General features: G+C 44.5%; 1 protein-coding gene across 2 annotated transcripts in view; it reads right to left on the bottom strand.

Moving 5' to 3' along the window:
* LOC122555762 (S-arrestin-like) overlaps positions 1 to 18550 on the bottom strand; it is a 37280-nt gene extending 18730 nt beyond the window's left edge. For both annotated transcript variants that reach the window (XM_087993780.1, XM_087993781.1), the window contains exons 1-6: positions 18397 to 18550; positions 11151 to 11243; positions 7214 to 7274; positions 4882 to 4926; positions 3087 to 3283; positions 2503 to 2562 (exon numbers count right to left, since the gene is read on the bottom strand). In XM_087993780.1, the coding sequence (XP_087849906.1) occupies positions 2503 to 2562; positions 3087 to 3283; positions 4882 to 4926; positions 7214 to 7274; positions 11151 to 11207 (420 nt within the window). In that variant the 5' untranslated portion in view covers positions 11208 to 11243; positions 18397 to 18550. The remainder of the gene's footprint in view (positions 1 to 2502; positions 2563 to 3086; positions 3284 to 4881; positions 4927 to 7213; positions 7275 to 11150; positions 11244 to 18396) is intronic.
* Between the last annotated feature and the right edge of the window lie 4982 nt (positions 18551 to 23532).

Genomic DNA, 23532 nt, shown 5'->3' with positions numbered 1-23532 from the left:
AAGAGATCAAATTGTGAGCAGTGAATACAGTAGTGAATTGCAAGTAAATCACTGCTGCACCTGAAAGGTATTTCTGGGAGCGGTCTGTTTGGCTGCAAACATAGAAGATAACAGCAGCAGCCCTCTGGCCTTTCAGATTGCTCCACGAATCATTATGTTCACAGCTTACTATCTAATCCAGTATCCTGCTCCCATGTTGTCTCCTTACCCTTTGATCCCTTTAACTCTAGGTACTATATCTATCTCCTTCTTGAAAACATTCAATGTTTTGGACTTAACCACTTTCTGTGATAGAGACTTCCACAGGCTCCACACTCTATAGGTGAAGACATTGCCCTTTATCTTAGTCCTAAATGACCTGCCATCTATCTTTTGTCTGTGACCCCTGGTTTAGGACTCTCCAGTCATCAGGAATATCCATCCTCCATTTTCCTGGCCTAGTCTATTAGAATTTTATAGCTTCCCATGAGAATAGCCTTCATTCTTCTAATGGATAAGATCCTAACCAACCCAGCCTCTCTTCACCTGTCAATCCTGCCAGCCCAGGAAGTGATCTGATAAACCTTTGTGGCACTCCTTTCATACCCAGAACAGCCTTCCTCAGATAAGGAGATCAAACCTGCACACAACATGCCAGGTGTGGTCTCACTAAGGCCCTGTACAATTACAGCAAGACCACCATATTCAAATCCTTTTGCTACAAAGGTCGACATGCTATGTACCTTACTCAGCACCTGTTACACCTGAGGGTTTACTTTCAGTGAGTGGTGTACAAGGACACCAGGTAGTGTTACACCTCCCCTTTTCTCAACCGATCACTATTCAGATAATAATGCGCCTTCCTGTTTTTGCTACCAAAGTGGATAATTTCACTTTTGTCCATATTATACTTCATCTGCCATACATAGTTCCATTCAGTCATTTTGTCCAAAACACACTAAAACACTTCTGCATATTCCTCACAGTTTACCTTCCCATTCAAGCCTAAGGTTCACAGCTGTTGATTTCTATTACTTATACGGTCTCATGTTGGGATATAGCTGAACAATCAATGTGACCTCCTGTCTACAACTAACTCTTAGGTATTCATTTTGTTTATTTATGTGCATTATCCAAACCTTTTGAATTAATTCCTGATTGTAGATTTTTTATATCAAAGTGTTTCATACATCTATGAATGAATGGGATTTGATTGTAACCTCCTCCCAGGTAGTTGATATTCTCTGCATGAACTATCTCACAGATTGTGATTAAATTCCTGTAACCTTGTAATACGTTCCCAGATAGAATCATAAAGACATTAAAAGCTACTTTAAAACTATTTATCAAATCAAATTCCACCACCTGTCAGGCAGTGATCCTGACAACTCTGAAAATAATCTCCTTGTCAACTGTTTAGCTCCTTTACCAACAATTTTAACTCTGTTGTGATTGGTCTAATCTTCACAGAAATAATTTCTGCAAAACAGCTTATTATTTTAGCTTTATTTACTTACTCTGTACAAAATCTCTCATTTTTAAAATTAAAATTTGATCTCCCTTACTGATTTCTGTCCCAGGAAGAATAGTTTTAACATTTCTGATGCCACATCATAAATCTGCTCTCACTGGGTCCTTATTATTGGACATATGGGGAGATAATGTCCAAGTGGTTTTATTACGAGACTGTTAGTTCAAAAACTGAGATAATATTCGGAATCCCTCCAAGGCAGATATTGGAATTTGAATTTAATTTTTAATGTGGAATTAAGAGTCTAACTGCCTGTGTGGAGTTTGCACATTTGCCCCATGTCTGCGTGGATTTCCTCCGGGTGCTCCAGTTTTGTCCCATCATCCAAAGATGTGCAGGTCAGGTGGCTTGGCCAAGCTAAATTGCCCATAGTGACCAGTGGTGTGTAGGCTAGCCATGAGAAGTGCAGGCTTACAGGGATAGGATAGGGGTTGGATGCTCTTCGGAGCGTTGCCGTGCACCCAATGGGCTGAATGGCCTGCTGTCACACTGTAGGAATTCTATAATCCTATGGTGACCATAAAAGCATTATCAGTTATCAGGAAAATTCCTGGCCTACATGTGACTCCAGAGCCACCATAATGGGGTTGACTTAAAGCTGCCTTCTGGGCATTTAGGATTGGGCAATAAATGCTGACCTAGCTAGCAACATGGATGAATAAAAATATATATAAACCGTCCAAACTTCAAATGGATTCCAGAATATAGCTCATTTCCGTGCATTATCGGAATAACTCCTCCATTAGAATTTGGCCACTTCACTGTGAATGAAGTCCACACATGAATGTGGACCAAATTTAAATCTTAAATGGGAGTTTGGAGTTCAGATGAGAGCCAGATCTGAAATCCATGTGTGATTTACTTTTGATGGATTATTGAAAATCACTTTGATGGCATCAACAAGGTGTTCCTCTACACTATTTGCAGACTATGCCTCCACCATATGGTGCACAATTTTCCTCCAGTTCATAGCAAGAATGTAGAGATCTTACCTTTTCTGGGTCATTAGCACCAGGCTGAAGACACACAGAACAGGGAAGATAATTTGGGAACTGTTAAGGGAAAAGACAGAAACGTTAATGGTGGCAGATGGACCATCTTCCTGAAGCAGTAGCCTCATTAAGTTCCCGTTCTCCTTCATCAGTTGTTTCTGATGCTCCACCATACAGTGACATATTGCTCAAGCCCCTTAGGATCTCACAGCAAATGTCTGCAGCTCACCCATCACTGAAGCTCTCTCAAAGAGACTTGGTTTCAATTGTACCAAATACATCTTTTCAACCATACGGGAATTTCTATTGTCTGGGTTTCCTAGTCTAGCTGGGAATCTTTTGAACTCAGTGAATGGTGGTAATACTGGGTGCAGACATGTACTGGAGTCTAGTTGAAGATCTGACGGACTGTAAAGGTTCAATGTTTGTTTTGGTAGGGACGGCCAAGATCAAATTGAGCACCACCCCCACGCGCCCCACCCCCACCCCCCCCCCCACCCCCGACCAACACCTTGCACACCTCCCAGCTGGAATCATTCTTAACCAGAGTAATTTCTACTGTCACTACAGATTGCAGAGTGCACCTCAAAGCAGAAGGGCAAGGCTTTGTCTCCGATCTTCCTTATCAGACGTTCCTGCATTTTGGTGACGGGTTTCACTTGACTGTCTGTTGGAGGGTAGACCTGGATTGTGGACACATACAGATCTCGTTTGAATGCCTGTCCAATCATCTCGATGTCCTCAGGTCCATAGTGGAAAATACAGCTCAGCCTACAATATACTGGCGATAGAGGAAAAGAACAAGGTTACAAAGGCGGGAAGGAGTAAAAAGCAATAATGCGGAGATACGCAGTAGGTCAGCTGGGAAACAAAGCGAAGCTAGTCTCTGCCTGCAACTCTTCACTTTCTTCAGCAATATCTTAAATGGCTACCGTCGGAGGCCTGGGGGTAAGTCTTTCACCCACAATGCACCCTCCCCTCTTCGCCTGAAACGACAGCATCCTAAAAGTGAGGTGATTTACACCCACGTGGGCATTACGTCTGAACGTTGGGGCCATTTGTTACAACTTGGCTACGAATTCTGAAATGCCGCTCATCTTATCCTAGGAACATGAAACAATTACAAAAAAGGTAGGCCCCTAAAATTGCGCTGTAAGAGTGAACCATCCGACCCTTAGTGGGCTCGATTGGATTTATCCAGCTGGCAACAACACTCGACCAGTTTGAATTTAGTTTGAAAACAAAAAGAGGAAAATAAAACAATAAATTGTGTCTGTAACTGTCCAGAAAAAGCACTATCCTTTACACAAGGAAACCTGCTGCTCACAAGTAGTCTGGGGTATAGCTGACTCCATTCCCTCATTAAAACAACTGATATTTGATTGCATTCTCGTCGGGTCTAGAACTCACTCAGTTGTATTGATACAATGGCACTAATCGTTTAAGAAGAAAGAAATACTCGCATTTCTATAGCACCGTTTACAAATTTGGGTGACCCAAAGCATTTGACTACCAATGAAGTGTGGTCACAGTTGTAAAGTAAAAAACACAAGAAGTCAATGGGTTAACAGCAAAGTCCCACCAACAGCAATGTGAGAATGACCAGACTATCTGTTTTAGTGATGTTTGATTGAGGGGCAAATATTGTCCCCAAGGAGAAGTCTTCTTCACAACCAGAGGTTGGCACTACCAACATCCTTGCACCTCCTTTAGCTGTCCCAGCACTGGCATCACTGTTTCAGGGCAAATAGTGATTGGTAATAAGATGCCAACCTTGCCTATATCTTGAGAGAAAAAAATCAGTTTTTCTAAACTGATTAACATCTCCACTAAACCCAGAGAGAAAGGAAAGAAGGTGAGTTAGTAAATTAGGATCATACAATCCTTACAGTGCAGATAGAAGCTATTCACACCATTGAGTCTGCACCAACACTCCCCAACTCCCAACACCAGCTCTGTAAGTCCACATTTACCAACCTGATTTGCATGACCTTGGACTCTGCAGGGCAATTTAGCATGGCTAATTCACCCAACCAACACTTCTTTGGACTGTGGGAGGAAACTGGAGCACCCGGAGGAAACCCACGCAGACACGGAGAGAATGTGCAAACTCCATACAGATTTATTTGTTCAATCATCTCCACCAGGAGATTTATTATCTCATTCTCTCTTATCTTTCTTTTTGGCAGTGAACACTGACTCATTCCGTTCCTTTCTTCAGAGGTGCGCTGAGTACTTTTGGACTAAATTTTACTTACAGAAGATTTTTCTAAGAGTATATTGTAAGGACCCATTATCTGTGATTGTGAAGGCATAATGTCAATGTCCATTTGGGAGTAGATAGAGGCCTTTTTGAAGTGCTGATGGCAGAGAGCTTACCTTTCTGATCTTTTATGTAACCGGTGTCCACCAACAACACGCCATCTAGAGCAACAAACAGAATCATGGTTATGCTGGCTTTGCATGATGCCCATGTGCCTCTAAATGCAATTCAATAACTTCCCTCAGGGTCATTCAACAGCACTTCTCAACTCAATATCAGGTACATACTGCAAATGTCAAGTCACCACATCTCTAAATCATTTATACGCCAGCACTAGTTTCAAATGCTTTTGAGGGAAAATCAATCAGCCCAAGGCAGTTCTGTAAATATCTCTTACAAAATATTTTTGTAGGGAGCTTGCAGGAGGGCAACTTTGGGTTTAAATGTGGAGCTCCCCACAGTGAAACCACTGCCTGATGTTTATTGCCGAGGCTTGTATGTAAAGGTTGGCGTATTGAGTCATTTACTGGAGGATAGCCAATGCAGTTGGAACCCACACCCCACCAGGAGCCGTGCTTTCAGCAAAATACCAAAGAAATAAGTCAGTCTTGCACAGAATCTGAAAGGGGCTAAAGGAGGTTATTTGTCCCATCATGCATTGTGCTGGTTCTTGGCAAAAACTATCCAATTTGTTTCACTACTCTATCCTTACCTACAACTTTGCAATAGTTACCTCTTCAAGAATATATGCAACTCCCTCTTGAAAGTTATCACTGAACATGTTTTTACTTTCCTTCCAGGCACCTATTCCTGAATATAATAGTTTACTTTGTAAAAGTATATCGTCTCAAATCTTTTACCAAATACAATGTCTAAAAACTCTAGTTACTCACCCTCCTGCCATTGAAAATAATTTCTCCTTATTAACTCATTCAAACTATTCATAATTGTGAACACCTTGATCAAATCTCCCCTTTACCTTTTCTACTGAAAGCAATCCTACGTTCACCAGTATCTCTACATGATTGACATCATTCCTAGCATCAATATCTGCTCTGATCTTTTCCAAGGCTCTTGTACCCTTGACAGCCCATCAACATTGGAAGTCACCAGACTCTCTTCTGGGATAGACTATTTGGCCAACACCATCATCTAATGCCAGGGAAAGCTCAAACCAAAAGCAAACTATGGCAGATGTTGAGAACCTAAAATGAAAGCAGAAAGTATTTGAAATACTGTCCGAGAAGATTACAATGGAGCCAGAAACAGTCAATATTTCATATTGATGACCCATGGTCAGGTCTGCAACGATTTTAGGGACTTTAGGAGATTTTCAGCTAATGAGGAGGCAAGAATAGTAGGGACAAGAACAAATAAAAGACAGATCTGTGATAGAGTGAAAAGCAGGAGAGAGTAAATGACAAAAAGGAACGATGGCCATGGCAAAAAGAACCAAACTAGAGGTGATTTAAATGTGCAAAACAGAATAATCACCAGAATATTCCAAAAGTAAGAGACACAGAATTTTAAAGAAATAATTGTGGTAGTGGCTGTAGTCTGAAATTGCTAAACTCACGGTTGACCCTAGAAGACTGTATGATGCTTCGTTGAAAGGTGTACTTCTTGATCATGCTGCATTGCAATGTGCATGAGGCTGAGGACAGAGTGGAAGTGCTGTGGAGAATTAAAATGATAGGAGGCCAAAAGCTCCTGTTTGCACTTGTGAACTTGGATGGAGGTGTTAAACAGAGACCGAGTGCTCACTTTGTGGACCACCTCCATTCGGTCCGCACACCTGACCTTAATCTTCAAGCCCCCCACCATCTTGACTCTCAGTCTTTCTCTTGTCAGGCGACTGCAGCTTATGGACGCAGCTGATCATTAGCTCACAGTCAATCCTATATTCCCCAGAGGAACGGGAGACTACCTCAAAGTGACAGACCCCAGAGTGAAGGAGACTGTGCAGAGTGAGAGCGCAAAGTGAAAGGAGGAGCAAATTCCTACAGATGCTGGAATCTGTACTGACAACAAAAACTGATGGAAATCACAGTGGGTCAGGCAGCAACCGTCGAGAGAGAGCAAACTAATGTTTCGAGTCTAGGTGACTCTTCATCAGAGCCGACTTCAAAATCTTAGCTTGCTTGCTCTCCAAGGATGCTGCCTGACCCAGAGTGAAGGGACTCCACCAAGTCTACATTACCTGGAGAGTCAACTTTCCATGTGCTCTATGGCACCTCCTGCTGATTGCTCTCAATATTGTGGAGGGCGGTCTGCGTCCAGGGTATCAGACTAGATTCCCACAAGAGGAATTCTTCCTAACATTAAAGTGGAAATTCATAGCAGAAGGTAAAAGCAAATTGCAGAATTATCGCTAGCGTAAATGCGTGAAAGGTGAGTGCGTGCTTTACTGTGTGAGGAGTACATTAACAGTCAGTGGTTCACACTCACCCACAGGGTCAACATGGCTGCCGTGATCCACAAAATCTCTTTTGCTTAGATAGGCAGCAATCTATGAAAGAAATTAGAGCATGGAATAGATTATTTCAAGGTAAAAATGATCAGTGATATTATCATCAACTTCTTGCAATGTTCTATCCATTGCTTAACGCATCCATTAACCTGATATCAAGTAATTCAAATGTATATCAATTAAAAGTGCAGATAAAGTAATCTATGTCAACACAACACAACAAAATAAGAACAGAGTAGCGTTTACAGCAGGAGGTACCGTCTACAAGATGCACTGCAGAAATTCACCGAAGCTCCTTAGACAGCACTGTCCAAACCCATGAACCACTTACATCTACAAGGACAACAGGTGAATTGCAACATCACCACCTTCAAGTTCCCTGACAAGCCATCTGCCATCATGAGTTGGAAATACGTTGGCGTTCGCTCACTGTCGATGGGACAAAATCCTGGAACTCCCTCCCTAATGGGATTGTGGGTCAACTCACACCAGGTGGACTGCAGCAGTTTAAACAGGCAGCACACCAAAATCTTCTCAAGGTCACTGAAGGTTGGACAATAAATGCTGGCCAGCCAGCAGCATCCACATGCCATGATGAAACAAAAAACTCAGCTATACCTGGGTAAACTGCACTCTGGACCCAGGGTAAACTGCACTCTGGACTCAGGGTAAATTGCAATCTGGACCCTGGGTAAATCGCATTCTGGACTCTGGGTAAATCGCACTCTGAGCCCTGGGTAAACTGCACACTGGGCTCTGGGGAAGCTGCACTCTGGACCCTGGGTAAGCTGCAATCTGGACTCTGGGTAAACCGCACTCTGAGCCCTGGGTAAACTGCACACTGGGCCCTGGGTAAGCTGCACTCTGGACCCTGGGTAAACCGCACTCTGAACCCTGGGTAAACCTGCACTCTGGGCCCTGGATAAACTGCACTCTGGACCCTGGGTAAACCGCACTCTGAACCCTGGGTAAACCGCACTCTGGGCCCTGGGTAAACCGCACTCTGGGCCCTGGGTAAACCGCACTCTGGGCCCTGAGCAAACCGCACTCTGGGCCCTGGGTAAACTGCACTCTGGACCCTGGGTAAACCGCACTCTGGGCACTGGATAAACTGCACTCTGGACCCTGGGTAAACCGCACTCTGAACCCTGGGTAAACCGCACTCTGGACCCTGGGTAAACCGCACTCTGGACCCTGAGCAAACCGCACTCTGGGCCCTGGGTAAATCGCACTCTGGGCCCTGGGTAAATCGCACTCTGGGCCCTGGGTAAATCGCACTCTGGACGCGGGTAAACCGCACTCAGAACCCTGGGTAAACCGCACTCTGGACCCTGGGTAAACTGCACTCTGGGCCCAGGGTAAACTGCACTCTGGGCCCAGGGTAAACTGCACTCTGGACGCTGGGTAAATCGCATTCTGGACTCTGGGTAAACCACACTCTGAGCCCTGTGTAAACCACACTCTGAGCCCTGTGTAATCCGCACACTTGGCCCTGGGTAAACCGCACTCTGGGCCCTGGGTAAACTGCACACTTGGCCCTGGGTAAACCGCACTCTGGGCCCTGGGTAAACTGCACACTGGGCCCTGGGTAAACCACACTCTGGGCACTGGGTAAACCACACTCTGGGCACTGGGTAAACCGCACTCTGAGCCCTGTGTAATCCGCACACTTGGCCCTGGGTAAACCGCACTCTGGGCCCTGGGTAAACTGCACATTTGGCCCTGGGTAAACCGCACTCTGGGCCCTGGGTAAACTGCACTCTGGGCCCTGGGTAAACCACACTCTGGGCACTGGGTAAACCACACTCTGGGCACTGGGTAAACCGCACTCTGGGTCCTGGGTAAACCACATTCTGGACTCTGGGTAAACCGCACTCTGGGCCCCGGGTAAACCACACTCTGAGCCCTGGGTAAACCACACTCTGGACCCTGGGTAAACCACACTCTGGGCCCTGGATTAACCACACTCTGGGCCCTGGATTAACCACACTCTGGGCCCCGGGTAAACCACACTCTGGGCCTTGGGTTAACCACACTCTGGGCCCTGGGTAAACCGCACTCTGGGCCCTGGGTAAACCACACTCTGGGCACTGGGTAAACCACACTCTGGGCACTGGGTAAACCGCACTCTGGGTCCTGGGTAAACCACATTCTGGACTCTGGGTAAACCGCACTCTGGGCCCCAGGTAAACCACACTCTGAGCCCTGGGTAAACCACACTCTGGACCCTGGGTAAACCACACTCTGGGCCCTGGATTAACCACACTCTGGGCCCCGGGTAAACCACACTCTGGGCCTTGGGTTAACCACACTCTGGGCCCTGAGTAAACCACACTCTGGACCCTGAGTAAACCACACTCTGGACCCTGAGTAAACCACACTCTGGGCCCTGGGTTAACCACACTCTGGGCCCTGGGTTAACCACACTCTGGGCCCTGGGTTAACCACACTCTGGACCCTGAGTAAACCACACTCTGGGCCCTGGGTTAACCACACTCTGGGCCCTGGGTTAACCACACTCTGGGCCCTGAGTAAACCACACTCTGGACCCTGAGTAAACCACACTCTGGACCCTGGGTAAACCACACTTGGACTCTGTGTTAACCACACTCTGGGCCCTGGGTAAACCACACTCTGGGCCCTGGGTAAACCACACTCTGGACCCTGAGTAAACCACACTCTGGACCCTGGGTAAACCACACTTGGACTCTGTGTTAACCACACTCTGGGCCCTGGGTAAACCACACTCTGGACCCTGGGTAAACCACACTCTGGGTTCTGGGTGAACCAAAATCTGTGCCCTGGGGTGTACCGCACTTAGGATTTGAGAAGGTCAGCACAGGTCTAAGCTGGACACTGTCTGATCACAATGACAAAACAAGAAAAAGACCTCAGTTGCTGCAATATAAATATTCAAACAGTGACACTGAACGTTGAACAGGTCATGCCCCTTTAACTCCCCCTCCCACTCCACCAAGGACATGCAGGTCCTTGCACTCCTCCATCGCCAGACCAGAGCAACATGATGGTTGGAGAAGAGCGCCTCATTTTCCGCCTAGGAACCCTCCAACCACAAGGGATGAACTCAGATTTCTCCAGTTTCCTCATTTCCCCTCCCCCCACCTTGTCTCAGTCAAATCCCTCGAACTCAGCACCGCCTTCCTAACCTGCAATCTTCTTCCTGACCTCTCCGCCCCCACCCCACTCCTGCCTATCACCCTCACCTTGACCTCCTTCCACCTATCGCATTTCCAACGCCCCTCCCCCAAGTCCCTCCTCCCTACCTTTTATCTTAGCCTGCTGGACACACTTTCCTCATTCCTGAAGAAGACTTATGCCCGAAACGTCGATTCTCCTGTTCCTTGGATGCTGCCTGACCTGCTGCGCTTTTCCAGCAACACATTTTCAGCTCTGATCTCCAGCATCTGCAGTCCTCACTTTCTCCCCTAATAAACTACCCAAAACCATTAATCCAGAATGGATAATGTTTGATTGCTTTAGTATGAGCTGATATGAAGAGAGTCAGAAATCTTCACCCACTCAGTAGGCTTTCAATGTGAGTCACTGTGAATGATTGCTCATCATTCTGGGGAAGCTCTCTGTACTGTACACACATTCACAAATGTAGGATTATGTTTACTGCAAATTGATATCATCTACAGGAAATGCTCTGAACCAATATACATTTTTGTTCATTTGCTATTTAACAGGGTAAGGTTTTTGCCAACATTGGGTAAGGTAAATTGATGGTAAACATATGGTAAATGTATCAGAACTAGGTCAATTAAGGTGGTTACACATAGCTGGGTCAGTGAAATGGCAGATTATACTGTCTATGGGCGCAGAAATAACTTTTCCTGTTCCTGTGTGAAATCTTTGAAGAGAACAAGAAAGAGGAATTGAGAAAGTACAAACCGACTTGTCGCGTGACACTTTTTTGTAGACAACATTCTTTTTCGAATCCTTGCTCATCTTTCCTGTAACACGGAAGGTCAGCAAATGTGGTACCTAGGTTAAAGTAAAGCAAAACAGTCTTAAAATATGAATAATTCTGGAACAGTAAATTATTCAAATAATGGACTTGCTGAGAACCAGGACTAAACACGAACAGCTTTCACATTCTCTGTTTGTTAGGACAATGGGGCTGGCTGGGACAGTGGGTCAGACACTGTCCTTTCACACTCTGGGACTGACTGGGACAGTGGGTCAGACACTGTCCTTTCACACTCTGGGACTGGCTGGGACAGCGGGTCAGACACTGTCCTTTCACACTCTGGGACTGACTGGGACAGCGGGTCAGACACTATCCTTTCACACTCTAGGACTGGCTGGGAGAGTGGGTCAGACACTGTCCTTTCACACTCTAGCACTGGCTGGGACAGTGGGTCAGACACTATCCTTTCACACTCTAGGACTGGCTGGGAGATTGGGTCAGACACTGTCCTTTCACACTCTAGCACTGGCTGGGACAGTGGGTCAGACACTGTCCTTTCACACTCTGGGACAGACTGGGACAGTGGGTCAGACACTGTCCTTTCACACTCTAGCACTGGCTGGGACAGTGGGTCAGACACTGTCCTTTCACACTCTGGGACGGACTGGGACAGAGGGTCAGACACTGTCCTTTCACACTCTGGGACAGACTGGGACAGTGGGTCAGACACTGTCCTTTCACACTCTAGCACTGGCTGGGACAGTGGGTCAGACACTGTCCTTTCACACTCTAGGACTGGCTGGGAGATTGGGTCAGACACTGTCCTTTCACACTCTGGGACGGACTGGGACAGAGGGTCAGACACTGTCCTTTCACACTCTGGGACAGACTGGGACAGTGGGTCAGACACTGTCCTTTCACACTCTGGGACTGACTGGGATAGTGGGTCAGACACTGTCCTTTCACACTCTGGGACTGACTGGGACAGTGGGTCAGACACAGTCCTTTCACACTCTGGGACTGACTGGGACAGTGGGTCAGACACTGTCCTTTCACACTCTGGGACTGGCTGGGACAGTGGGTCAGACACTGTCCTTTCACACTCTGGGACTGACTGGGACAGTCGGTCAGACACTGTCCTTTCACACTCTAGGACTGGCTGGGACAGTGGGTCAGACACTGTCCTTTCACACTCTGGGACTGGCTGGGAGATTGGGTCAGACACTGTCCATTCACACTTTGGGACTGTATGGGACAGTGTGTCAGACACTGTCCTTTCCCACTCTGGGACTGACTGGGACAGTGAGTCAGACTCAAAGATGACCAAAACGTTTGAAGATGCTAGGCTCAGTTAAGAAGCCAAGAAAAATCCTATAGTATCCTTGGCTTTCTTAAAAAGAGTATAAAAGCAAGGAAATTCTGCTCAATCTTAATAAAGCACTGATTATAACTGAAGAGAAGCATTCTGGCCAGTTTAAGTAAGCTGTCGGGAAGAGTTACCTGAGTGAAACCAGATTTCAAAGTTTTCAAATTGTTGAGAAATATGGGTAAAATCAGTTTCTTCTCCCCAGAGAAGAGAGAGAGAGAGATTAGGTGGGGTTGGTTAAAAAGCTTGAATGGTGTTATTAAATTAGATAAATTTTCGCAGAGGCAGAAAGGTCAAAAGCCAAAGGTCACAGACCGATAAATAGCAAATACAGTTGGAGGAGTACAATGTCTGCAGGCACTAGGGATCTGAGGGGTAACTTTTATCACACACGGGGTGGGTGCGTGTATGGAATGACCTGCCAGAGGAGGTGTTCGAGTCTGGTCCAATTACAAAATGTAAAAGGCATCTGGATGGGTGTATGAAAAGGAAGCTTTTAGAGATGTATTGGCCTAATGCTGGCAAATGGGACTAGACCATTGCAAGGTTTGTGAAGGTTTGTAGCTTAGGGTGAGGTTGAGCTCAGGTTGACAGAAAACGAACAGGAAATGACATCACCACAAACCTCAGGAACCCCATCCAAGAGAAAGATATAAATAGAAAGCAGGAGACAACAGCTTTATTTCACTTCGAGGTCGCCACTGATGATGTTACCTAGCCAGCTAATGAAATGCCTGGATATCAAACCTACAGCTCAGCGAGCAAACCTGCACCCTAAAGGGACTAGATCAATTTAGGATATCTGGTCGGCGCAGCAGAGTTGGATCGAAGGGTCTGTTTCCATGCTGTACATCTCTACGTTGAAAGAAGCAGATATAAATTGCCAGATATTTATGTCAGGGAACATTAACTTGCAAGGGAGGAGAGCAGGAAAGTGGAAGCTTGCATCAAGGTTCTAGATTTACAAGGATGTGTCACTTATGTTGGGGTGTGTGGAGGGTCTGGAGTGAGGGCAGGATGAGGAAAGTCTGGGACCCTGGATGTGTTGGGCAATGGTGAGGTGGGAGCTGTCAATAAAGGTGAGCAAATAAGGGGTCTCAATGGCAGTGCTAATACAGTCCAAATCTACACACATCACAGCATGTTGCCTTGTGAAGTCCTTACAAGGCTTTGTGTTCACATACTTCAAATATACACACTAAGAGTGACCCAGACTACACCCTTTATAATGGAGAGAAGGGAGAGTGAGCTGACCTTGCAAGTTCAACTGCAAGATGGCATGATAGAGAACACCAATTCAATAAGGAGTCAGCAGAAAAGTACAAAATTGTTCCTTCCACAATAAATGAAATGCCCCTTGCTCCCCCTGTAACCAGGAATGTACATCAACCACGAGAACATGCCGCTCTCTGTCTAGGCTAGTCCTGCTAAATAATCATGAGGTACACATCAATAAAGTGAAACTATTGCAATATGAAATACTTTCAAAATTACTTTTATGATGTAAAACATCTTTGTATCAGGCAATGACCATCTACAACAATAGAGAATCCTGACATCACCCATTGACATTCAATGGCAGTAACATCACAGAATCCCCCACTGTCAACATCCTGGGAATATCATTGACCAGACACTGAAGTGGGCCAACTACAAAAGGCACTGACCACCACTTTATCCAGAATATTAAAAAAAGATTTAAATGGTGAGAGGTTGCAGAGCTCTGGAATGTAGAGAGATCTAAGTTGCCAACTGTATGAAATGCAAAAGTTTAATATTCAGTTCCAGCAAGTAATCAGGAGAACCAATAGAATATTGCGTTTTATAGTGAGAAGAATTGAATGCAGGAGTAGGATGGTGTGTTTCAGTTATACTGACATTGGTGAGCCTGCATCTGAACTGTTGTGTACAGTACTGGTCCCTGTATTTATAGAAGAATGTTAATGCATTGGAAGCAGCTTAGTTAAGATTTTAGATTAGATTAGATTAGATTACAGTGTGGAAACAGGCCCTTCGGCCCAACAAGTCCACACCGACCTGCCGAAGCGAAACCCACCCATACCCTTATATTTACCCCTTACCTAACACTACGGGCAATTTAGTATGGCCAATTCACCTGACCCTGCACATCTTTGGACTGTGGGAGGAAACCGGAGCACCCGGAGGAAACCCACGCAGACACGGGGAGAACGTGCAAACTCCACACAGTCAGTCGCCTGAGGCGGGAATTGAACCCGGGTCTCTGGCGCTGTGAGGCAGCAGTGCTAACCACTGTGCCACCGTGCCGCCCAACTAGAGTAACACCTGGAATGAGCAGTCTGCCTTATGAGGAAAAGCTAGACAGGTAAGGCCTGTATCCTCTGGAGTTTAGAAGAGTCAGAGGTGACCTCATTGAAACATATAAGATCCTGAGGGCACTTAACCAGGTTGATGTGGAAAGCATATTTCCTCTTGTGAGATAATCTAGAACTAGGAGTCAAAAGTTAAAAATAAAAGGTGCTCATTTAAAATAGAGATGAGAAATTTTTTTTTTTGCTCTCAGAGAATTGTGAAACTTTTGAATTTTCTTCCTCAAAAGGCAGTGGATGCAGAACTTTTAAGTTTTTTTAAGGAAGAGGATGATAGATTCTCGATAACTGAGGGGATGAAAGATTATCAGGGATATGCAAGAATGTGGAGTTGGAGTTCAAATCAGGCCAGTCGTGGGGCAGGCTTGAAGGGCTGAATGGCCTACTCTTTTCCTTTGTTCATATGTCCTTAACAACAATTAAGGATTGTCCAGTCTGTATGCCCACCTTGTATGAATGAATAAAATTAGAAAACAGTTGATGAGCAATTACATGTATCTCCCATAATCATTGCCAGCATTTTAAATATTTATTGGAATCACATGGGAAAGGGAAGGTAGTCAGGGACTGAAAGCAGCACACATGTCTGCCAATGCCATCTGGAATGGTGTATGCCTGATAGAGTCCACTGGCACTTACCCCTATACTACAACTCTGCATTGGAAACATGGACAATATACAGCAGACACCTCAAAGCCATTAAGAAATATCACCAGAGATGTCTCTCAGTCCAAGCACAAAGAGCAGAAGGAACTGGTGGAGCCTTGAGCGTGCTGACACCCAATTTACCATGCACCACTTACCTCACCTGTGGGGCATTGTGTGTGTGTGTGTGTGTATTATTTGAAATCACCAGCTTTCAGAGCACTGCTCCTTCATCAGGTGAAGTGAAGCACACAGGCACAATTTTAGGCTGGGTGGACAAAGTCAAAAGTCACACCACATTGGCTTATAGTCCAACAGGTTTATGTGAAACCATAAGCTTTCAGAGCCTTACTCCTTCCTCGGGTAGCTACCTGAAGAAGGAGCGAGGCTCCAAAAGCTTGCAGTTTCAACTAAACTTAATGGACTATAACCCAGTGTCATGTAATTTTTGACACAATTTATAGACTGAGAGATCAAAAGGTCGTACAAATGAGTGGAGTGTTGACAGGCTGAATAATAAGTCTCTGCAGGTGATCAAAATTGTCAGACAGTGTGAGTAAAGTGTCAATTGTTGAATAGCAAGTGAAGGGATGACCTGTCATCCGATTAATTGAGGCAGAGAGATAATTACGAAAATTTATAAATAAGGCAGTGCTGGAAACTAGCCAAATGGCTGGAATAACACGATAGATATAAAAGTAGCATGCCAACACCAACAATTGCCAATTTCCAGACGCCATCCTACAACTCATCCACTTCATCCGCGACCACAACATCTTCACCTTTGACAACCAGCACTTCATTCAGACACACGGAACAGCCATGCGGACCAAATCTGCACCCCAATATGCACAAGTTCGAACAAGACTTCTTTCTACACAGGACCTCTAACCAACACTATACACCAGATAATTCAACAACATTTTCTTCCTTTGGGTTTATGGCGAATAGTCACTGAAACAACTACACAACACTATCAACAAGTTTGATCCTATCATCAGACTTACCATGGACTACAGTTCAGAATCAGACTCATTCTTGGACACACGCATCTCCATCAAGGGTAGACACCTCAGTACCTCACTCTACTGCAAGCATACAGATAGCCTCATGAGGCTGCACTTTTCTAGCTGCCACACTCAACATGTTAAAGAAGTCATCCCCGACAGACAAGCCCTGAATATGCATAGGATCTGCTCAGACAAGGAGGAATGCAGTGGACATCTAAAGATGCTGACGGACCCCCTCATAGGAACAGGACACAATGCTCAATTAATTGATTATCAGTTCCAACATGCCACAGCAAAAAATTGCAACAACCTCAGAAAACAGACACAGGACATGACTAATAGAGTACCTTTCACCGTCCAGTACTTCCCCAGAGCAAAGAAACTACACTCCATTCTTCATAGTCTTCAACCTGTCATCGATGACAATGAACATCTCACCAAGATCATCCCTACCTGCCAATTCTATTCTTCAAACAACCACCAAACCTTAAACCTTTCGAAGCAAACTACCCAACCTTCAGGACAACATCAATCACAACACCACACAACCCTGCCACAGCAACTTCTGCAAGATACGCCAGGTCATCAACATAGATATTACCGTCACATGTGGGAACACCACCCGCCATGTACATGACAAATAATCATGTGACTTGGCCAGTGTTGTCTACCTCATACACTGCAGGCAAGGATGCTCTGAGGCACGATACATTGGCAGGACTATGCAGACGCTACGACAACTGATGAATGGACACTGCACAACAATTGCCAGGGAACACTTCAGCAGTCAAAGACATTCAGCCTCCAATCTTCAGGTGAGTGTCCTCCAAGGCAGCCTTCAAGTTACACAACAATGCAGAATCACCGAGCAGAAACTGACAGCCAAGTTCCGTACCTACGAAGATGGCCTGAACAGTGATCTTGGGTTCATGTCATGCTACATGTAACCCCACCACACTGTTGTGTCTTTGTAAAATCTCCCTTACTGTCCTGTTTTGACACCATCACCTTGATAACTTGCTATAATCGCTCTACCTTAATTAGTTTGTACAGTTTGTATTACTTGTTACTTTGGTTAGACCCTTGCCATGTGATTCTTATGCCTATCATGTCATTCCAGCCATTTGGTTTGTCTCCAGCACCACCTTAATTTTAATATTTTGCAGTTTTCTCTTTGCCTCAATTATTCAGGTTTTAGGTCATCCCTTCACTTGCTATTCAGTTGTTGACAATTTACTCACACCATCTGATATTTTTGATAACCTGCAAAGACTTATTCTTCAGCCAGTCATGACTCTCCTCTCCCTTTTATACACTCTTTTGATCTCTCTGCCTGTGCATTTCCCGCCACGTCACCTGACAAAGGAGCAGCGCTCTAAAAGCTTGCGATTTCAAATAAACCTATTGGACTGTAACCTGGCATTGTATGACTTCTGACCTTGTCCACCTTAGTCCAACACCGGCACCTCACATCAGATCTAGCAATGGACTGTCTAGTCATCTCGGGGAGCCAGAACTCTGGAAGCAAGGAAAGTCACCCCAGGTCCCAAGGATTACCCAAGAAGAAAAGATGAACTCAACATTGTTATTGGCTGAGCAACATAGATGACATCAGAGAAATGTTAAGAGTGAAACTTACCATCTCAAAGATTGAAACTGGTCAGAGAGGTGATAAAGACAGAGAGAGAGAGAGCTAGCTGTATCTTCATGACTGAGGCTTGTCAAAATGAGGTAATGTTTTTAAACAAATTGAAAGCCTTCCCCCACTACCACAGTGTACCCTTCCCTAAAACTGTCTTGGCCACACCGATAATTTTAAACAGCAGTGAAAATAAATTTTGGGAACATCTGTGAGTACCTGAAGGAACCTCTGGGCAGAAACACCAAAGTCAATGAATCAACACCCTTCAGCAGCTCCTGGACAATCCCTGGGGACCAGTGGGTTCTGTTGGCCTTCTGATACTCCAAGCAGGGAGTTTTCCTCTCAGAGACCACTGGTCGTCGTAATGGCGCCTGCAAGTGAGAAACTGGAGTCATTTATAGCCTGGCATTTTGCTGGGACCGTCCCTAAACCCTTGGACTGAGGCTCATAATTCCCATTCACGTGTTCAAGCTCGGAGACCTTACGACAAGCTTTTTTAAGTCTTCACTGGCCGTCAGCATGAGAAGCTTATGGGCCATTGTCAGCACAGCAGATTTTCACCAAGGTTACATCTCTTCAAAGTGCAAATCCTTTAATAAACACATGCAATCTGTCGACACCTTCAAGAGATTTACAACATCTTACATAACAGTTTGCAAATTAACATCAAATAAATTGTAAGAAAACAATGCTCACTGATCAGGAGTCACCCAATTACAGTATGCTGCTGGCTCAGATTGATTAGGGGTAATGTTTGGTATAATGCCAATCAATAGCCTCAGGTTAGACCATTTGCTTGCGGTGAATTAATTGGTCACCATTAGACAACAGTGTGAAAACTACAATTGGCTATATTAACATCGTTGAGGGTAGGATTATTAACCTAGGAATCTCACTCCTAACATTGGTACATAGAATGTGCCTTTGTAAAGGACGTCTGCACAATGTTGCAGTGGGTTTTTTTGAGGTGAGTCCCGCGCAGTTCTGTGACGCAGGACTCTAGGCTCAGCAGCCTGTCCGCCGGGACACACACTGAAACAAACATCAACTGTGCCTGAAGGACTATCGACTCAGTGAAAGACACTCTTTGGTCTGCTTGAAATGTGTTGGTCTTCCAGAGCAAGCGTTGACCTGACCGAGTGTTGCAGACTGGCACATTCCAAGGTTCAGGACTACATGCTAAGGACAGGGCAGCTGCTGCCAAGGCGCAGTGGGGAAAGATCACTGTCTGAGATCCTTCTGCTGAAGTTAAATTCTGTTCAGTCATCGGACCCTCCTGGTATCTCAAATGCATATACATATAGTCCTGTACAAATAAAAAATGCCTTTGGTTTGTATATTGGATAGAATCAAACTCCAATGTTTGCTTCATATGCTACTGTACAGAACAGAACTGCATTTGTGACTAAAGTTTTTATTATAAATAAAGTATATTTTTGAAATAAAAGAAGTGTTTGTATGGATATTGGGTAAAACAATTTCACAGCTCAACTGGCTCAACTCGTGTGGTAACTTAAAGATTGCTTGAATGAGGTATGACATGGTGTCAAATATATAGAACTGTGCACATTGTATAAATTGTGGTCTTCTAGAGAACTGAAGAGAAAAAATAGTTTTAATATACATTCATAATGTTGCAGGCTATGATTTAATATGCACTAGGGAATCCTACAACCTTGCATTTAGACAGAACACAATTCTTGCAACCTATTTGTGGCTTGGTTTGTAACTAACAGAGCCTATATTAATTGATTAAGTTTAACTTTTCATAGGAAAACATGCATGCATTTGCTGAAGTCACATTATACTTAATCACCTGTACTTACACAGATCCATGGGTAATTGCTCAGATTTGACCTGGTCACACCTTTTTGTCGACCTGACAACACAGTGTAGTTGAGACTGGGGGTAAGATAGTGGATCTAGTTGGTTTTAAATCATCCTTTAATTAGAGAATTGGATAGATACTTGAAAAGGAAGGAAACATTTGCAGGTTTACAGAGAAATAGCAGGACACCAGGACTTGTTGGCAAATTCATTCAAAATACAGGCATGTTGGACTGAAAGATTTCCCTCTATAAGGTTCTATAATCTTGCAGTTTAGATTACACTTCAAAAGTGACTCATGACTTTTTGGAACATCATCTCGATGAGGGAAAAAAAAAGTGTCACAAGATGTACTTGTGGGGATTTGTTAGAGAGTACAACTAGGAAGCAAGATCCCATTGGTACATTTCATCTATAAATGGGTCTTGGAAGGGGTTTAGACATAGTTGAATCGCAGTCGACACTACACAGCATCAAATATCTTGCACAAAAATAGCCCGAACCCCAAAAAAGGTTTTGCATTTCCATTGCAGGAGTTCTTTTTGACACAGTTGAATGGCATTCTATGTTCTGGATGAAGTCCCACTGAGGATCTTCAATCCAGTATGTAAACCAACAGCTTCCGCTTTTCATTGTTCCACCTCCAAGGGGTAGAAATGGTGCCCAGAGCTCCAATTCTCCTTGAGCTTGCCTTAGAATCAATAACAACAGCTTGCACTTATATAACACCATTAATACGATAAATCATTCCAAAGGTATTTTTTGTTTATTCCCAGGAGCATTATAATGCAAAACCTGACTCCCAGCCGCATAGGAGATATTAAAGCAGATGGCTAAAAAACTCTCACAAAATTGTTGGTTTTGAGGAGTGCTTTAAAGATGAATGGAGAGAGAGATAGAGAGGAGGAATGATTTAACAAGGGAATTCCAGATCTCAGTGCCCAGGTAGCTGAAGGCACAGCCAGCAATGGTGAAGTGATTAAAATCAGGGATGTTCAAGAGACCGGAATTAGAGTGCAGCTATCTTGGAACATTGTAAGACAGGAGGAGATTACAAAGATGGATGGGTGAAGTCAGCAAGGGATTTGAAAGGATAAGAATTTTTAAAGCAAGGCATTACTTAACCAGGTCAGTCAGCACAAAGGTAATGGATGAATCTGAGACTTGACTAGGGACACAAACCATGGAGGATTGGGTAACCTAAGGTCTTGAGGAATCTCTGAGCTTAAGGAGACATCGGAGAGAACTTGAATATTGCAGCAGAGAAAATAAGTGCATTAATTCTGAATTCTGGTGATTTTTGCAATTAACTAATACACTGGTTCTATACTATCTTTGAAAGAATAATTCAAGAGGTTTCAGAAGGCTGTGGAGTCGATGAGCATTGAGAAACATTTGGCAAATTAAACATGTTTCCTCGCAGGAGTAGGGATCCTTCGGTGAGCATAAGGTGTGTCTGGTAAAGCTGAGAATCCCTCTGTAATCCTACATGCAATCAGCATCTGACTCATCACTCCGTGTATTAATGCAATAATTTTAGTTCAGCACATGGCTTGGAACAGAAAGACCTGATAACCGTGAACAAATCTATTGTAATAAGAGTGAGGATAAAAGAAGCTTGAAGTGTTAAGCTTTCTTCCAATTCTTAGCTCAGATCATCGCCAGTTTTGTCAATGCTAAAATACTCCTTACACTGGGAACCTTCTCTTCTAAATTATACCAGTGATGTCTTGATTCTCACATCAAAATCAAGACTGCTGCACATCTCCAACTCCAATATACTTACTCCCGTGGTGTCTAACTTTCTGCAAGTCTCTTCAAATATCCATGGCAACTGTGGCAGCTGCAGAGGTCTAGGATGTAAAGGTAATTTGGGAATAGGCGGAGAAAGAAACTATGAGGGATAGTGGAGATGCTGGAGAGAGGCAGAGAGACACTCATATTTGCACAGTGCCTTAACGTAACAGAACATAACGAGGTGCTTCACAGGAGCAAAGTGTGATGCTAAGCCACATGAAATATTAGGTCAGACTATCAAAAAAGTTTGGTCAAAGGGGAAGTGACCTAAAGGAGGCAGGCAAGCAAGCAAGAGAGGTGGGGAAGCGAAGAAAAGGAATCTCAGAACTTAAAGCCAAGGTCACTGAAGACACGACCACCAATGGTGAAGCAATCGTAATTGGAAATGCACAAGAAGCCAGAATTAGGAGTACAGTGAGCTCAAATTGTCATAAATTTGGAAGAGATATCAGAGATGGAGGGGGAGGAGAGATGGAGGGGGAAAGGGGAGAGGAGAGAATTGGGAGAGGGAAAGGGAGGGGGAAGGTGGGGGAGAGGGAGGGGAAAGAGGGAGACAAGCATGGGAGTGATAGAAGAACAGAATGTGCTATGAGTTAATATACTCAAGTAGTAGAGTTTGGGGTGATCTCAAGCTTAAAGAGAGTAGAATGTGGGAGTTCAACCTAGAGACTGTTGGGAGTAGTTGAGCCTACATGTAACAAAGTGTGAATGAGGTGTTTTCCATTGATAAGCGAAGACAGAAAGTCAAGCGACATCAGTGATGGAAATAGGTGGGTCTTAGATAGTGTAACATACAATAGCAGTAGAGCCAGATAGCCTGAGTGAGGCGGTGTCTGGATAGAAAGTGACTGGAATTCAAAAAAGTGCATTGGGTACACACAGCAATCCAGTGTGCAACTGAAGAGAGGGAGCCTGGACACCTGTGGTTGGGTGGCAGCTGCAGAAATGGTTGAGAGATGCCAAATGAAGCTGCCGATTGCCAGAGTTCCTTTCCATGCCAGTCAGCAGGCAATGGTTGAAATTACAGACAAACATTGATGACATAACAATGTTGTCACAAACAAAAACGTTGGGGAGTATGAGGTGTTTGGGAGAAGTGTGTGGGTCCAATTTAAGTGTCCTTCTGCAAATAAAAATAGTGATGTGACGTGTCATTGAGGTTCATGACACAAGCCACCGACAGTCAAAGAACAGGAGATTGAACATGCGCACAGTATCACACGAGAGGATAGTTGGATATCTTCATAGAGTAGAAATGTGGATTTCAATTTAGAAAGTATTTTCTTAGGTCAATTTTTATTTCCTCATACTCCCCAACAAAAAGACTCCCTAGTATCATCATGCAGTTCCATTCCTACATCAGCACATTTGCTGCAATCACCTCCAGACTCAACAATATTAATGCCTCCCAGACCAGGCACTGCTCCAAGAACTTATCCCTTACTTAAGTTGCTTAAAATGGCCTCAAAATGCCCTGAGACCTAGACTAGACTACACCAGTACATTCAAAGTTTGTGAGAAGATTTGTAGCTCGGGTGCTCGTTGCTGTGGTTCTGTTTGCTGAGCTGGAAGTTTTTGTTGCAAACGTTTCGTCCCCTGTCTAGGTGACATCCTCAGTGCTTGGGAGCCTCCTGTGAAGCGCTTCTGTGGTGTTTCCTCCGGCATTTATAGTGGCCTGTCCCTGCCGCTTCCCAAGCACTGAGGATGTCACCTAGACAGGGGACGAAA

Source organism: Chiloscyllium plagiosum, unplaced genomic scaffold (genome assembly GCF_037043375.1).
Source record: "Chiloscyllium plagiosum isolate Xiang-an unplaced genomic scaffold, Cpla_swu_hap1 HiC_scaffold_13, whole genome shotgun sequence".
Taxonomy (NCBI): Eukaryota; Metazoa; Chordata; class Chondrichthyes; order Orectolobiformes; family Hemiscylliidae; genus Chiloscyllium; species Chiloscyllium plagiosum.
This window is presented reverse-complemented; position numbering and strand designations above follow the sequence as displayed.